This window comes from Entelurus aequoreus, linkage group LG06, assembly GCF_033978785.1.
Source record: "Entelurus aequoreus isolate RoL-2023_Sb linkage group LG06, RoL_Eaeq_v1.1, whole genome shotgun sequence".
NCBI classification, from domain to species: Eukaryota; Metazoa; Chordata; class Actinopteri; order Syngnathiformes; family Syngnathidae; genus Entelurus; species Entelurus aequoreus.
The window spans coordinates 15,602,393-15,621,285 of record NC_084736.1 but is presented as its reverse complement, the minus strand read 5'-3'; the positions used below and the strand labels follow the sequence as shown (position 1 = coordinate 15,621,285).

At 40.0% G+C, this 18,893-nt stretch overlaps 1 protein-coding gene across 1 annotated transcript in view; it reads left to right on the top strand.

Moving 5' to 3' along the window:
- Window positions 1-18,893, top strand: part of phb (prohibitin) — a 19,170-nt gene extending 277 nt beyond the window's left edge. Inside the window, exons 2-7 of the mRNA XM_062050070.1 lie at window positions 272-373; window positions 4,720-4,881; window positions 4,958-5,100; window positions 5,178-5,294; window positions 12,247-12,342; window positions 18,526-18,893. Of these exons, the coding sequence (XP_061906054.1) occupies window positions 289-373; window positions 4,720-4,881; window positions 4,958-5,100; window positions 5,178-5,294; window positions 12,247-12,342; window positions 18,526-18,738 (816 nt within the window). The 5' untranslated portion in view covers window positions 272-288 and the 3' untranslated portion in view covers window positions 18,739-18,893. The remainder of the gene's footprint in view (window positions 1-271; window positions 374-4,719; window positions 4,882-4,957; window positions 5,101-5,177; window positions 5,295-12,246; window positions 12,343-18,525) is intronic.

Here is an 18,893-nt window from a genome sequence, read left to right as displayed (position 1 = left end):
GTAGCTTTTGGACGCTCATTAGAAGTGTCGTTCATCACGTGTGCTTTTTAGGTAAATAGTTAGTAAATATATTTTTTCCTGATATTATTTTGTCGGGTTAAAGTGGTTAATAGTGTTAAGAAGAGTGTTTCTGTTCTCAATTTCACGGCAAATGTGTGTTTCTTGTACTTGCTAGTAGCTTGCAGGCTAAGTCAGCACTTCATGACGCCTTGACTTGACTACATTTACACCCAAATTCAACTCATATCTTTTTTTTCTTCTTCTCCCATAGTCAATTAGAGTCTCACAATGGCGAAGTTATTCGAGTCCATTGGTAAGCTGGGGCTGGCCCTGGCTGTTGGTGGAAGTGTGGTGAACTCTGCCCTTTTCAACGGTAAGTCAATCAATCAATTAAAGGCCTACTGAAATGAAATGTTCTTATTTAAACGGGGATAGCAGGTCCATTCTATGTGTCATACTTGATCATTTCGCGATATTGCCATATTTTTGCTGAAAGGATTTAGTAGAGAACATCGACAATAAAGTTTGCAACTTTTGGTCGCTGACAAAAAAGCCTTGCCTATACCGGAAGTAGCGTGACGTCACAGGTTGTGGAGCGCCTCACATCTGCACATTGTTTACAATCATGGCCAGCAGCAACGAGAGCAATTCGGACCGAGAAAGCGACGATTACCCCATTAATTTGAGCGAGGATGAAAGATTTGTGGATGAGGAAAGTGAGAGTGAAGGATTAGAGGGCAGTGGAAGCGATTCAAATAGGGAAGATGCTGGGAGAGGCGGGTGGGACCTGATATTCAGCTGGGAATTACTAAAACAGTAAATAAACACAAGACATATATATACTCTATTAGCCACAACACAACCAGGCTTATATTTGATATGCCACAAATTAATCCACATAACAAACACCTCCCCCCTCCCATCCATATAACCCACCAATACAAATCAAACACCCGCACAACACACTCAATCCCACAGCCCAAAGTACCGTTCACCTCCGTAAAGTTCATACAGCACATATATTTCCCCAAAGTTACGTACGTGACATGCACATAGCGGCACGCACGTACGGGCAAGCGATCAAATGTTTGGAAGCCAAAGCTGCGTACTCACAGTAGCGCGTCTGCTATCCAACTCAAAGTCCTCCTGGTTGTGTTGCTGCAGCCAGCCGCTAATACACCGCTTCCCACCTACAGCTTTCTTCTTTGCTGTCTTCATTGTTCATTAAACAAATTGCAAAAGATTCACCAACACAGATGTCCAGAATACTGAGGAATTTTGCGATGAAAACAGACGACTTAATAGCTGGCCACAATGGTGTCCCAATATGTCCGCACAATCCGTGACGTCACGCGCAAACATCATCGTACCGAGACGTTTTCAGCAGGATATTTCACTGGAAATTTAAAATTGCACTTTACTAATCTAACCCGGCCGTATTGGCATGTGTTGCGGTGTTAAGATTTCATCATTGATATATAAACTATCAGACTGCGTGGTCGGTAGTAGTGGGTTTCAGTAGACCTTTAAAGTTTATTTAATATAGCCCTGAATCACGAGTGTCTCAAAGGGCTGTTACAAGCCACAACGACATCCTCTGCTACGATCCCATATCAGGGCAAGAAAAACCTCAGCACGATGGGATACAACGACATAGGGCTGGGGTAGGGCTGCCACTAACAACTAATTTGATAATCGATTAATCTGTCGATTATTACATAGATTAATAATCAGATAAAAGAGACAAACTACATTTCTATCCTTTCCAGTATTTTATTGAAAAAAAACAGCATACTGGCGTAGGGCTGGGCAATATGGCCTTTTTTTAATATAGCAATATTTTAAGGCCATATCGCGATACACGATATATATCTCTTGATATTTTGCCTTAGCCTTGAATGAACACTTGATGCATATAATCACAGCAATAGGATGATTCTATGTGTCTACATTAAAACATTCTTCTTCATACTGCATTAATATATGCTACTTTAAAACTTTCATGGAGAGAAGGAAATCACTAATAAAAAAATCACTATTTTTTTCATACGGTGTTGATCTGGAAATGTTTGCCTCGGCATTTTGATGGTGTGGGCGTGTGGCACCAAACGGAGATGTTGAAACTGACATGCGGAGTAAGCACTGTTCATTCTCTAGCTCAGGGGTGTCAAACTCAAACACAGAGTGGGACAAAATTTAAAACTGACCAAAGCCGCGGGGCAAAATTGAACAAATTAACCTTTTAATAGGGACCTAAACAAGTTTTGCATTGAATATTGAACAAGCAAGGCTTGTATAACTTTATAGTGACATGCAAAATCGAGTTTCAAATAATAATAATATTTGAAAAATATCAATGGCATATCAAATACAATTTAAATAAAAATTGAATGCCTCTTTTCTATTTGCAGCCTTCTGAGGTAAATATCAACATTAACTTTTTCCACAGGCTAATAAATTAGAAAATAAAATAACAATGAATAAACCAACCATTCAGGACTTTAAACTGCTCAGTTTGCAACACACTGATCTAATCTGATGTGCCCAAGCCAGATACCTGCCATCTTTTCTTGGATGCTAGTTCATTAATGTCGGGGCTCAGGCTTTGAGCTGAGGCATCTTTCATTATCGAACAAAGTTGTTCATCAGTCATTATACCTCGTAGTCCACAGTCTTGGGGACGTGCTTTAAAGGCACTGCGTTTCTCTTCCACCACGAGCTGTCGTCACGTCTGCTTTTTATCCATTCCAACAACGTGCCGGCCCGATCACATTCGCTGAACTGGGTGAAAAGCGGACGTGACAATTTTTGGGAGGGGCACTGAAATTTGAGAGTCTCCCAGGAGGTTTGGCAAGTATGAGAATTAGCGGTGAATGCGGTGGTACCGCGGCACCGCCGCTGAATATAATCGGCGGGCCAGCTCTAGTGTTAATTTGATATCGCCTCAAGGGACAAGTGAAATTACACGGCGGGCCAAATTTGGCCTGCGGGCCAGAGTTTGACACCCATGCTCTAGCTAGTGTGTGTGTGACAATCATTGGTACTTTAACTTTAACAGGTGACTTTTCAAATGATGCTACATATTAGCAGTAATGCTACTTTTTACAGCAACGCTTTTGCCCCACTCTTGACAAATTACGGTTGTCTGTTCGACATATTCCCACTTGAAGCCAAACCACCGCCAGACAATGCTGTTTTTTTGGGGAATTAATCATTCCTTCATTTGTTACCAGATTCCCACCTTCTTTCTCTCGTATTACCGCTAGCATCACAGCTAACGTTAGCCATGCTGCTACCTCTCATGCGAGGGCGTATATGTATGTGACGTATGTCGTGACAGTATGTGACGTGTGTAGAAGCTGCGCTTGTCTGTCTGAGAAGGAGAGACAGGAAAGAGCGAGGAGAACCTGTAGTGTAATGTCCGCAGCTAAAAGCAACTGCGTGAGAGCGTGTACTCGAATATCACGATATAGTCATTTTCTATATCGCACAGAGACAAACCCGCGATATATCGCGCATATCGATATATCGCCCAGCCCTATACTGGCGCCATGTTCTTTCAACTTGCCAAATAAAACAAGGAAGATGTTACAAAAATGCACACTTTTGACACCCCTGCTATAGATAATAAAAAATGTAATCTGGTAAATATATGGATAAAAAGCAGAGCCTAGCGACTCATGCACGTTTATCGTAGCTCTCTCGCTCTCTCTGTCTCTGCCCCTCCCTCACGAACGCTGCTGCGCGCACAATTTGTTTTGTTTTTAACCCCTTCTTAACCCTGAACGTGCATTGAAAATACACGCAACCCTAACTCAAAATGCCGGACATTTGAGGCATTTAAGAAACTCCGCCCGGACAGCCCCGCAAAAGAGGACATGTCCGGTGAAAAGAGGACGTATGGTCAGTCTATCCTAGCCCGGTTTCACCGCACATGTCCTCTTTTGCTACAAACCCTGTTTCCATATGAGTTGGGAAATTGTGTTAGATGTAAATATAAACGGAATACAATGATTTGCAAATCATTTTCAACCCATATTCAGTTGAATATGCTGCAAAGACAACATATTTGATGTTCAAACTGATAAACTTTTTTTTTTTTTGCAAATAATCATTAACTTTAGAATTTGATGCCAGCAACACGTGACAAAAAAGTTGGGAAAGGTGGCAATAAATACTGATAAAGTTGAGGAATGCTCATCAAACACTTATTTGGAACATCCCACAGGTGAACAGGCAAATTGTGAACAGGTGGGTGCCATTATTGGGTATAAAAGTAGATTCCATGAAATGCTCAGTCAAGGATGGGGCGAGGGTCACCACTTTGTCAACAAATGCATGATCAAATTGTTGAACAGTTTAAGAAAAACCTTTCTCAACCAGCTATTGCAAGGAATTTAGGGATTTCACCATCTACGGTCCGTAATATCATCAAAGGGTTCAGAGAATCTGGAGAAATGACTGCACGTAAGCAGCTAAGCCCGTGATCTTCGATCCCTCGGGCTGTACTGCATCAACAAGCGACATCAGTGTGTAAAGGATATCACCACATGCATTGATTCCCAGGTACCAGGAATTGGTACCATATTGTTTCAAATGTGAACGGTACCCATCTGAACACATACGTGGTCCAATCAGACTTTATTCGTGTGCCCAATAGAGCATTCCATAGCACGTGTGTGTAAATGCTAACCAAGCTGCAATGTGTGTTTGTGCCAGTGGACGCAGGGCACGAGGCAGTGATATTTGACAGATTCAGAGGAGTCCAAGATGTTGTCGTCGGGGAGGGCACTCACTTCCTCATCCCGTGGGTGCAGAAGCCAATCATTTTTGATTGCCGTTCCCGTCCGCGGAACGTGCCCGTCATCACAGGAAGCAAAGGTAGAGTAGTAACGCTGTGGCGAAGAACATTGGTGTGTTGCGGCGTCGTGCTTCATCTGCTTCTTTCTCTGCGCAGATCTACAGAACGTCAACATCACGCTGCGTATTCTCTTCCGGCCAGTGAGCAACCAGCTGCCGCGGATCTTCACAAGCATCGGCGAGGATTATGATGAAAGGGTGCTGCCGTCTATCACCACCGAAGTCCTCAAGGCCGTAGTGGTGCGTAACAACACCATGACAAACTCATAATAAATTGTGCTCGTCTTGGTTTTCATTCGCGCGTGTGAAATTGTTAGGCTCGGTTCGACGCGGGCGAGCTCATCACCCAGAGAGAGCTGGTGTCTCGGCAGGTCAGCGAGGATCTCACAGAGCGAGCCTCCACCTTCGGCCTCATCCTCGACGACGTCTCACTGGTATGAAGAGCAACCCGTGCATCAATTAGACACAAGTATTGGGACGCGCCTCTTTGTCTTCGCAAGACATTTTCAACAATTGTACGCTTTGTGACAGCAAGTGCTTCTCTGTTCCAAGCGCCGGAAAGGCATCAACGCCTGTGAACACATTTTCATCTCAAAGTTAAACTTAAAGTACCAATAGAGTGGAAAAAACAAGTTGACTTTATATGCTTAATTGTGTTTCATTGTATCCATTAAACCATATCCAATTGTATTTACAATCCGCAAAGTACATATTTTCCGGACTATAAGGCGCACTTAAATCCTTTTTTTCCCCCCTCAAAACTCGACAGTGCGCCTTATGTAAGGAATAAGTTTGGTTGAGCTCACCCACCTCGAAGCTATTTTATCTGGTACATGGTGTAATAAGTGTGACCAGATGGCAGTCAGACATAAGAGATATGTGTAGACTAGGGGTGTAACGGTACGCAAAAATTTCGGTTCGGTACGTACCTCGGTTTAGAGGTCACGGTTCGGTTCATTTTCGGTACAGTAAGAAAACAACAGAATATAAATTTTGGGGTTATTTATTTACCAAATTTGCAATATTTTTCTTAGTGGAATATTTGATGTGACGTAATCGGAACCTTGGATAGGTCAATAACTCATATTAACATTGATTTTGATTCAATATTATGTTTTGAGCAATGACAGTTTGAAAGGAAAAAAAACAGCTTTGTTTTATTAGTCAACATTACAACTTTTTCTAAATTACATTTAACCTTTAAGCTTTTTTATTTCACTTTTGTTATGTTTTTGTTTATTTTAGTAGTATTTTTAGAATGTGCCGTGGGCCTTTAAAACATTAGCTGTGGGCTGCTAATGGCTTCCGGGGCACACTTTTGACACCCCTGCTGTAGATAATAAAAAATTTAATCTGATAAATCTATGGATAAAAAGCAGAGCCTGGCGACGCATGCATGTTTATCATTACTCTCTCGCTCTCTCTGTCTCTGCCCCTCCCTCACCAATGCTGCTGCATGCACAATTTGTTTTGTTTTTAACCCCTTCTTAACCCTGAACGTACATTGAAAATACACACAACCCTAACTCAAAAGGCCGGACATTCGAGGCATTTAAGAAACTCCGCCCTAAAAGCTCCGCAAAAGAGGACATGTCCGGTGAAAAGAGGACGTATGGTCAGTCTATCGTAGCCCGTTAGCTGCTAGCATGCCGTGTGTTGTGCCTCTGTGTGCATTGTTTACATAATGTGCGTTACGCAACTTGTGGAACGTGTGGAAACTCGTTCGGTACACCTCCGAACCGACACAGTTCAATACAAATACACGTACCGTTACACCCCTAGTGTAGACTGCACTATGATGGGTCTCAAGTAAACACCAACATTTTAAATGTTCCATTGAAAATATAGAACATTACACACGGCGCTCAAAAATCTATCAAAATGTTTTAGTATGACTTTGGTAAGCTATGGAGCCACACCACTTGATTGCTTGTCGGCGCATTAAACATACAAGTATTATTACGGTGTGTATAAGGTAAGACATATCTGGCGTTTTGTTTCGCAATATTATGCAAAAGCCACTTGTCCTACCTTCTAGTACCTGCTGATCTGTATTTGGGATCTGCGTGCGTCCGCGCCGACGACGTAGTCAATAAGCTTCTTCTTTTTGTCTATCTTCTTATGGGACATTCATCCTCCACTGTTGCCATTTCTAATATAAAGTAGTGTAAAGTTCTTACTTGTATCTGTCAGTAAACTCGCCATGAAAGCGCTAAAACATACCGGTATAGTGAGTTTACATTATTCACCCGAGGACCTTTAGTTATTAGAGAATTCCGGTCGGACGTTTTTTTACGGGACACATTTCCGTGTTTCCGGATGAGGAGATGCTTGATTTAAGTAAAGTCTGAATGTCATTAAAAGTTAGCTCCATCTTTTGACACTTCATCCACTCCCGTCCTTGCACGCTACACAGCTACAACTAAGATGCCTCTCATCTGGATATTAGGAGGCAGGGTTTCCCACACATTCATTTATTTGTGGCGGCCCGCCACGAAAGAATTACGTCCGCCACAAATTTAAAAAAAAAAAGTGTATTTATTTTTTTTGTCCTCTCCAGCTTCTCAGGCAAATCATATAGTTGATGTAGATGCCCATATCGGCTGTTCAGATTTACTTTACAAAAGAGAAGTGTAGGATACTTCTCTTGTTGCCTTATTTGTATTTGACTTTATTAAATGTATTTATATTAGAAACACAACATGTGTATATAACAAAGGGTGCAAAGTCTGCAGGCAGTAGGAAACACATGGTTAAGTGTAGGGAGTAAAACTGATGGCAGTCTAAAGTTCAAGATTATTGGAGCTCTTTGTTCAGTGGATCAGATGTTTGATGAAGCTCTGTGTCTATCTACCACCACGACTGTTTTCTGTTTATTTGTTACTGACTGTGGCAGGACACCTCTGCCTCTGTTTCACTTTATGTTGCTGGTAAATAATATGGTTGTAGTAGTAGGCTAAAGTTAAATTATTTAGTATGCACTAATTAAAGGGGCAGAGCTTTGAGACATTTTAGCTTTTATATTTTATAAGATATATTTTTTGTAAGAACCACAATTAATAAATATATTTCAGTGAATAACTTGTTGTTCAAATCTGTATATAAATATGTACATAAAGTGTTGTAATTATATTGTAAAATGGATGGATGGATGGACATTTAAAACAAAACTGTTATTATTAATTAGTAAGTATATATTTTTTTAGCCTTTTTAGAGAAAATCAAATCATTGTAGTAAATTCTGCAAATTACTCGATGATGTCATGGTGACCACGCCCATAGCCACGCCCCCACCGCCACAGGTATCTTGGCAGTTTATGGGAAACACTGGGAGGATTTAGCCATAAATCTAGAAGTTCTTCACCTGTTACATTCAATTCATACCCGGAGATGGAGACAACTTCATGTTCATCATTAATAATTCTTCATTTAAACGGGAAGATCTGGACGTCCAATCAGTGGTCATCACAGTGAGAGCAGACATTGTACAGTAAGCTATTGATTTTTTTATGTATGTAGTGTGTATTTCTTGTCTAGCACTTAGCAATACTGCTACATGATGCTATAGTGTTTAACAAGTTTTCTAAAACTTGTAGCTCAACCTTCTTACATTCAGGATCAACAGTATAAGTTTATGGATCATAATTTTCCCGAAGTAGTCGTCGTTAGCTCTCACAAACTCTGCATGATTTGCATTGTTAGTGGGGAAGGGATTTGTGGTTCCAACCTCTACGTCACGTGATCACATGTCTGGCTAGCTCACTATCTCTCAAATGGCTGGTGAGATTGATACTATTTTGATCATATCCATTTACTCGCAAACTTTGTAAGTCTTTGTGTCATACATCAGATTGTTGTCATATAATATGATATTAGCTTCAATATAGAGGCAACTTGTTTTCCACTCTACTGGTACTTTAAAGGGTTAACTGTACTTTGTTTGGAATTTTGCCATGGTTCACAATCATTATGAAAGACATGACAACAGATGGATTTTTTTTTATGCATTCTAAATAAACTTAAATAAAAGTCTGCTTACAGCGGAGCCAATGGGAGCGCCACTGTTCCGCCCATAAGATCAGATAAAGAACCATTCAAAAAGCGCCAACAATACTCCATTTACATTTTGTGACTTTAATATTAACCAAGTATTAGTGATATTGGTATTATAAGTGCTAACGCAGATGAACTATTTATAGCGGCGGCGTGATCACTTCCAAGTGTGCCTATGTTTACATTGAGTGGTCTGCTGCTTCCTTGGAAGTTTATTGTAGATCATAAATCACCTGAAAAGTAGAAGGCTGAGGTTGTAATCCAACAAGCTAGGAGACTGACAGCAATTTAAAGTTAAGTTAAAGTACCAATGGTTGTCACACACACACTAGGTGTGGTGAAATTTGTCCTCTGCATTTGACCCATCCCCTTGATCACCCCCTGGGAGGTGAGGGCAGCAGAGGGTGATTTAACCCCCAATTCCAACCCTTGATGCTGAGTACCAAGCAGGGAGGTAATGGGTCCCATTTTTTTATAGTCTTTGGTATGACTCGGCCGGGGTTTGAACTCACAACCTACCGATCTCAGGGCGGACATTTAGGACCTGAAACTGGCGAGAACGACACAAAAAGCACTTGTTCCCCCACCCCGTTTCTTAGCGAGGAATATGAGACATTTTCCATCTAAATGGGAATATATGAACTTCCCAGCAGTCGGCATCCTAATGACAGCAAACCTTGTACTTGTCATGTTGTATGTTTGTTGGCTCTCATAAAGTCCGCAGTGAGCAGAAATCAGTGATGAAGAAAAAAGCAAACGTAATGTTTTTTAAATAAATGAGCCGCGTATGCTTAAAATGATCAAAATACGTAAATATTAAATATTATTACATATGTGCCCGTTTCTACATTAAATATATACTTACCGTATTTTTCGGAGTATAAGTCGCACCGGTCGAAAGTGCATAACAAAGAAGGAAAAAAACATAAGTCACACTGGAGTATAACTCGCATTTTTTGGGGAAATTTATTTGATAAAACCCAACACCAAGAATAGACATTTGAAAGACAATTTAAAATAAATAAAGAATAGGGAACAACAGGCTGAATAAGTATACGTTATATGACGCATAAATAACCAACTGAGAACGTGCCTGGTATGTTAACGTAACATATTATGGTAAGAGTCATTCAAATAACTATAACATATAGAACATGCTATATGTTTACCAAACAATCTGTCACTCCTAATCGCTAAATCCCATGAAATCTTATACGTCTAGTCTCTTACGTGAATGAGCTAAATAATATTATTTTATATTTTACGGTAATGTGTTAATAATTTCACACATAAGTCGCTCCTGAGTATAAGTCGCAAAAAAACTGTGACTTATAGTCCGAAAAATACGGTACATCAAGTATATAAAACCCTAATCAGAATCAGAAATACTTTAATAATCCCCGAGGGGAAATTAAAATGGAGGTCAGGATGTTTTTTTAGGGGCTCTACAGGCAGAATTGAGCAGCTCCCATAAGCTCCAATGTAATTGGATTTTTGATCGAATTTATTTAATATTTAGAATGCATTTTTTTTAAATCCATCGGTCATGTTTCATAATGATTGTGAACAATAGGCAAATTCCAAAAAAAAGTGTAGTTCCTCTTCAAGCATGTGAGGCACTTGCAGTACGTAAGTGGAACATCGGGGGGCAACAGTGATCAGTGTAGCACATCGCTCTACAGCAGGGTTTGTCCAAAACTTTTTCAACTAAGGGCAGCACAGTGAAAAATTAAAGCATGCAGGGGCCATTTTTATATATTTTTTTATTCTTGTAAAAATATATAAATGCTTAAACAGACATTAAATATATATTTAAAGACAAACTTACTTTTTATAAGTGACAATGTGTATTATCAATTAGCAGTGGAGGCCATATGTTTAGGTTTTCCTGGCCTGCAGCAACTTGTAATATAAAAAAAAAAATACAATTTCTCACTGATAAGATAAAGCTGACACTAAGTTTTGTCTTAAAATATGTCTTTTTAATAAATAAATAAAAATATCAGGACAACATACTTTGACTTTTCCGTATATGTTGGGAAAAGTTTGGACAACCCTGAGTATTAGAATCAAATTTCAGCTTTTTCCTCATTAAATTAACTCTTTTTGCTATTTTTTCTTACATTTTTTGTTTGTTCTGACAATATGCTGCAGGCCAACCAAACACAAAGGACACCCACGCTCTATAGCAAAGGTGTTCACATTTTCCCCACTTAAATTCAAAGATGGGGGCAGAGATTGTGCACTAAAGATGCTAAAATAAGTCCAATGTAGGTCAATATATGCTAAGCTATCTGAACTAAACGCCTTAGCTTTCTGTTATATAATATTCTCATTTATAATTAGTTACATTTTCACAATATGTCGAGGGCTAAAAAGGTCCCACCCCTTGCTCTACTGTAATAAATACACATCACTGACCTTAGACCTCATAAATAGACCACCAATTCAATCTCATAGAAAACCTTCCCAAATGAGTGGAAACTGTTGTAGCTGTAGCAAAGGAGAACTACTCCATGTTGTTTGCTTCCTGCAGTTGGCATGTGTCCCAATAATTGTGTAAAGGTGGTATCAATAGCATTTAAACCCATACTAATACCAAATCGATACTTGAAAAATGGTTAAATGCTTAAAAAATGTAAAACATGCAATTTTTTGTAAAACAAAAAAATCAATAAATTACTTTTTATTCTTATGTAATTTTGTGACATTTAGGATGAACAGACTATCAACTGAAACATTTCATTTATTTACACTAAATAACTAATACCTTCAAAATGATAACATCCAGAACAAATTGTCATAATTATTTTAGCGATAAAGAACATAGACAACGTGCACAAAACGACGTTTGTAATATGGAAGCTCATAATTCCGGGGAGTTCATGAATGCAACCTTACTCACTGTAACAGTCACTGGTGCATAATGAAGTGCTGTGTTGTGGCTACTGGCTAGCTTAGCTGTGCAGGTCAACATAGCCGCGTCATAAGGCTTGCTGTTGGCGTGCTCAGATCAGTAATACATTTAAAAAGAATGTCAGACGTAATGTTACACTTTTACAGATGTTACTTGAACATCACCATCAAATACCTGCTCTGCTGCAGGTTGTCTGCATTCATTTAACACCAAAAGGGCGCATTTATAACCTGTATAATATACAATTTCTCAATGATAGACAAAGCTGACACAAAGTTTTGTCTTAAAATGTCTTTTTTTCTTTCTTTTTTTTTTTAAATATCTGAACATACATTGGCTTTTCAGTATATGTTGTGTTTCTTTGCCCACCCCTGTACGTGTGCCTAGTTGTGTACTCACTAAATGTGTTCTTTCAGACACACTTGACGTTCGGCAAAGAATTCACAGAGGCTGTGGAGATGAAGCAGGTGGCCCAACAGGAAGCTGAGAGGGCCCGCTTCGTTGTCGAGAAGGTAACTCGTCTTACTATTTCATCCCGCTCCTGATCATGCGTCTCGAAGCTGTCATTAGAATACAGCAGTACTTCAGCCTAGGAGCTCAATTGGTTCAACTGGCGTAAGACCAAGTCAACAAAGGCGAGGCTCGCTCATCCAGTTTGTAGACTCGGGTGACAGAACAAACTGAAACACAGCGCACTATTTGCCAGCTTTTCAATGTTTTCATGGACAAATGTCTGCGGTTTGGATGTTGTTTTTGCGTGGAGGCTGGATGTTGTTTGGTAGTGGTTAGTGATGTCCGATAATGGCTTTTTTACCGATATTGTCCAACTCTTAATTACCGATACCGATATATACAGTCGTGGAATTAACACATTATTATGCCTAATTTTGTTCTGATGCGCCGCTGGATGCATTAAACAATGTAACAAGGTTTTCCAAAATAAATCAACTCAAGTTCTGTTGTTTATGTTGTGTTACGGTGCGGATGTTCTCCCGAAATGTGTTTGTCATTCTTGTTTGGTGTGGGTTCACAGTGTGGCGCATATTTGTAACAGTGTTAAAGTTGTTTATACGGCCACCCTCAGTGTGACCTGTATGGCTGTTGAACAAGTATGTCTTGCATCAATTCGTAATGAGTAAAGGATATTATGTGACTGGGATGGCATGCATGTAAAGGAAGTGCCTTAAAGGTTTATTGTCTCTCTGTACATCTCCCTACGTCTGTGTTCACAGCGGCGTTTAAAAACGTCATACATTTTACTTTTAAAAACCAATACCGATAACGAAACTGATACCGATAATTTCCGATATTACATTTTAAAGCATTTATCGGCAGCCCGATATTATCGGACATCCCTAGTAGTGGTGCACACTGGTCTTTTGATGGTGTGTTTTTCCCGATTCTCCGGGTGTCGTCCGTGTCTTCTTCTCACCGCTCTCCCACGAACTTACTTTCTCAGTTCCGGTAGTTTGAGGGCGTAGCGGGGGGTGTGTATTGTAGAGTCCCGGAAGAGTTAGTGCTGCAAGGGGTTCTGGGTATTTGTTCTGTTGTGTTTATGTTGTGTTACGGTGCGGATGTTCTCCCGAAATGTGTTTGTCATTCTTGTTTTATGTGGGTTCACAGTGTGGCGCATATTTGTAACAGTGTTAAAGTTGTTTATACGGCCACCCTCAGTGTGACCTGTATGGCTGTTGACCAAGTATGCCTTGCATTCACTTGTGTGTGTGTGTGTGTGAAAAGCCGTAGATATTATGTAACTGAGTGGAAACCGGGAGAAATTCGGGAGAATGGTTGGCCTGGGAGATTTTTGTGAGGGGCACTGAAATTTGGAAGTCTCCCGGGAAAATCGGGAGGGTTGGCAAGTATGACTGGGAGACACAACTGCTTTGTACTTCTCCCTACGTCCGTGTACCACTCCGTACAACGCCGTTTTAAAAACTCATACATTTTAGTTTTTGAAACGGATACCGATAATTTCCGATATTACATTTTAAAGCATTTATCGGCCGATAATATCGGCAGTCCGATATTAACGGACATCTCTTTCAACATTTCTGTCAACCAAGATTTGCGTCATAGCCTTCGACACGCGTACGTTGCATTTTGTTTTTTCGATTCCTTAACATAAAAATGACATCAAACATCTGATTTCTGTATTGTATTTCTTTAACTTCATCGATGCAGCGTAACATAATACATAATGGAAGTTAACATGGTGCGTCATTCTCTCAGGGAAAATAAACATTTATTCATGAATGTCATGATGTATTTGTGGCCTACTCTGTGTTGCCTTGGTAACCATGTCACTCTGGCTTAGTCTGTTGCTACTAGGGCTGCAACAACAAAAAGTGGGGACGGCGTGGCAAAGTTGGTAGAGTGGCCGTGCCAGCAATCGGAAGGTTGCTGGTTACTGGGGTTCAATCCCCACCTTCTACCATCCTAGTCACGTCCGTTGTATCCTTGGGCAAGACACTTCACCCTTGCTCCTGATGGCTGCTGGTTAGCGCCTTGCATGGCAGCTCCCGCCATCAGTGTGTGAATGTGTGTGTGAATGTGTGTGTGAATGTGGAAATACTGTCAAAGCACTTTGAGTACCTTGAAGGTAGAAAAGCGCTATACAAGTATAACCCATTTATTTATCATTTAACAACTAATCGACTAAATCGATTATTAAAATAGTTGCCGATTAATTTAGTCATCGATTAGTTGGATCTATGCTATGCGCAGTTTTTTTTTGTTTGTTTTTTTTAATAACCTTTTTTTTTTTTTTTTTAATAAACCTTTATTTATAAACTGCAACATTTACAAACAGCTGAGAAACAATAATCAAAATAAGTATGGTGCGAGAATGCTTTTTTCCCCCCAATAAAATACTGGATAGGATAGAAATGTAGTTTGTCTCTTTTATCTGATTTTTAATAGAAGTAATAATCGACAGATTAATCGATTATCAAATTAATCGTTAGTTGCAATACACATTTAATGTTGGCTTTCACAAGAGTTGCACCCCGTGACATCCTCTGGACTGCTCATGAGCGTGACTGACATCTACAGGCGATTTCAGGTTACTACATCTTCAAAATGACACCGGCAAATATATAAACACACGTATTTGAACCAAAAATAATGTCTCTTTAACAAATTGAAGACATAGTTTGAACTATATATAGTTTGATTAAAGCAATACACTGTTTGATGTGCAACACCTTCATTATAAGGCTTATATAAGACTTTTAATTTTTTGCGGCTCCAGCCAGATTAGTTTTTTGTGTTTTTGGTCCAATATGGCTCTTAAAATTTTTGTTTGCCGACCCCTACCTTCCACCCGAGTGCAGCTGGGCAGTCTCCTGCCCCCTACGACATCCAGAGAGACAAGCTGTAGAAAATGGATCAATATCGGAACAAATCTGGAACTAAATTGGCCATAGTGTGTGAATGTGAGTGTGAATGTTGTCTGTCTATCTGTGTTGGCCCTGCGATGAGGTGGCGACTCTTCCAGGGTGTACACCGCCTTCGGGCTGAGATAGGCTCCAGCACCCCCTGCGACCCCGAAGGGAATAAGCGGTAGGAAATGGATGGATGGGACAAAAAATTCCAAATGTAGACAATGGGTCAGTTGAGGACTTGAGTGAGATCATTGACAGAAATCCCAATTTGATGTTTCTTAAGAATGTGACAAAAGAAGAAATAATCAAAATTGTAAAAAAAAAAAAAATTAAATCTAAGACCTCGACCGATAGATATGGTAACGGTAAAAATTTCAGAACCATACCTATCATTTTTAACAGGCAATGACCAAAGTTAAAATACACTAGCGTTTATACTATAATTTTTTATATATATATACTAAAATAATTAATGCTATGCTCTTCAATGGGATTGTGCTGAAAATCTTAAAGGCCTACTGAAACCCACTACTACCAACCACGCAGTCTGATAGTTTATATATCAATGATGAAATTTTAACATTGCAACACATGCCAATACGCCCGGGTTAACTTATAAAGTGCAATTTTAAATTTCCCGCTAAACTTCCGGTGACGTATGCGCATGACGTAGCCAGTGAAACAGAAGTATCGGTAGCCCATTGAAGCCAATACAAAATAGCTCTGTTTTCATCTCATAATTCCACAGTATTCTGGACGTCTGTGTTGGTGAATCTTTTGCAATTTGTTTAATGAACAATGAAGACTGCAAAGAAGAAAGTTGTAGGTGGGATCGGTGTATTAGCGGCTGGCTGTAGCAACACAACAAGGAGGACTTACTTGGATAGCAGACGCGCTAGCCAACGCTAGCCGCCAACCGCATCTGTGATCGGGTAAAGTCCGTCGTCGCGCCGTCGATCGCTGGAACGCAGGTGAGCACGGGTGTTGTTGAGCAGATGAGGGCTGGCTGGCGTAGGTGGAGCGCTAATGTTTTATCATAGCTCTGTGAGGTCCGGTTGCTAAGTTAGCAACAGCATTGTTAAGCTTTGCCAGGCTGAGAATTATTAACCGTGTAGTTACATGTCCATGGTTTAATAGTATTGTTGATCTTCTGTCTATCCTTCCAGTCAGGGATTTATTTATTTTGTTTCAATCTGCATTTGAGCCAGATGCTATCACGTTAGCTCAGTAGCTAAAGAGCTTCGCCGATGTATTGTCGTGGAGATAAAAGTCACTGTGAATGTCCATTTTGCATTCTCGACTCATTTTCAAGAGGATATAGTATCCGAGGTGGTTTAAAATACAAATCAGTGATCCACAATAGAAAAAGGAGAGAGTGTGGAATCCAATGAGCCAGCTTGTACCTAAGTTACGGTCAGAGCGAAAAAAGATACATCCTGCACTGCATTCTAGTCCGTCACTCTAACGTTCCTCATCCACGAATCTTTCATCCTCGCTCAAATTAATGGGGTAATCGTCGCTTTCTCGGTCCGAATCGCTCTAGCTGCGTTGAAAACAATAGGAAAATATGAGGAAGCGAACAACTGACTACGTCACGCTACTACCGGTAGGGGCAAGGCTTTTTTTTATCGGAGACCAAAAGTTGCTAACTTTATCGTCGTTCTATACTAAATCCTTTCAGCAAAAATATGGCAATATCGCGAAATGATCAAGTATGACACATAGAATGGATCTGCTATCCCCGTTTGAATAAAAAAAAATCATTTCAGTAGGCCTTTAAATGCCCCTTGGGGATTAATAAAGTATTTCTGATTCAAAAACAAGGTAGAGGTTTTATTTAACAGGTATATTTGGACGCTGTAACATTACACAGTTTGAACAGTAGCACTGTTTGAATATAGAATAATAAAACACTGTGCTTTAATCAAGTACATCTAAGGCGTACTAGTGATACTTTTACCACAGTTTGAGAATCTCTGGTTTAAAGTCCTCGGGAAAGTAGCCCAGATTGTGTTACATTTTAAGGCCTAAAATAATTGGACTGTTCTTATAAATATGTATAAATCTATAGATATAAAGATAGTAGGGTTGTACGGTATACCGGTATTAGTATAGTACCGCGATACTAATGAATCATTTTCGGTACTATACAGTCTCTGAAAAGTACCGGTCCCGCACCCGCCCGCGTCAAAGTCACGTCATGACATTGCTGGTTTACGAGCAGACGAGCATGTTTGGCAGCACACAATCACAGAGTACTTACAAGCAGACACAGTGTGTAGACAGAAAAGGGAGATCGGACGCATTTTGGCTTAAAAACTAAAGATAAAGGTGAAGTTATAACACTGAAACGCCCTCAGGAAGAGGTGCTTTAAGACATGACTAGCTAGCTAGCGGCTAACGTCCATCCGCCGTCGACAGTGTTTTAGCTACTTCTAAATCGCTAATCCTGGTCTCCATGGCGACAAATAAAGTAAGTTTCTTACAAGTATCATCCCTGCAAGACAAGGAATAGCTAAACATGTTTCACTACACACCGTAGCTCACCGGCGTCAAAATGTAAACAAACGCCATTGGTGGATCTACACCTGACATCCACTGTAATGATATCAAGTACAATAGCGTATCTAGTCGATACTACTAAGATTACGTCGATATTTTTTGCCATCACAACATCTTTCGTTTTTTTTTAAATGTATATAATGTTTATAAACTCAGGAAATATGTCCCTGGACACATGAAGACTTTGAATATGACCAATGTATGATCCTGTAACTACTTGGTATCGAATTGATACCCAAATTTGTGGTATCATCCAAAACTAATGTAAAGTATCAAACAACAGAAGAATAAGTGATTATTACATTTTAACAGAAGTGTAGATAGAACATATTAAAAGAGAAGTAAGCAGATATTAAGAGTAAATAAACAAGTAGATTATAATTCATTTTCTACCACTTGTCCTTAATAATGTTGACAAAATAATAGAATGATAAATGGCACAATATGTTACTGCATATGTCAGCAGACTAAATTAGGAGTCTTTGTTTGTTTACTTACTACTAAAAGACAAGTTGTCTTGTATGTTCACTATTTTATTTAAGGACAAACTTGCAATAAGAAACATGTTTAATGTACCCTAAGATTTTTTGTTCAAATAAAGCCAATAATACACAATTTTTGTATCGTTACAACACTAAAAGATAGCTATAGCCCAACTCCCATTGCTCTGTAAGTCCCTTCGCCCTCTATAGACACGTATTACTGTCAATAAAAGGTCACCTTTGCTTAATAATGTTGTCCTTTTAGGCTGAACAACAAAAGCAGGCCGCCATCATTTCGGCCGAGGGCGATTCCCAGGCTGCCTTGCTCATCGCCAACTCCCTCATGGAGGCGGGCGACGGCCTGGTGGAGCTGCGTAAGCTGGAGGCGGCCGAGGACATCGCTTTCCAGCTGTCCCGCTCCCGAAATGTCACATACCTGCCGTCAGGACAGGGGACCTTGCTGCAGCTGCCCCAGTGAGGACCCTGCCACTGACCGCCGTCCGTTTGAATAAACGCCTGGTGGAAAATAGCTTTTCTTTTGTTTGTAATGCAGTTTGTTCTCAAATACTAAACAGTTTATGGTGCGCTGAGCACGGCACTTGTGGAAATAAAATGTCATGGAGATTAAAAAAA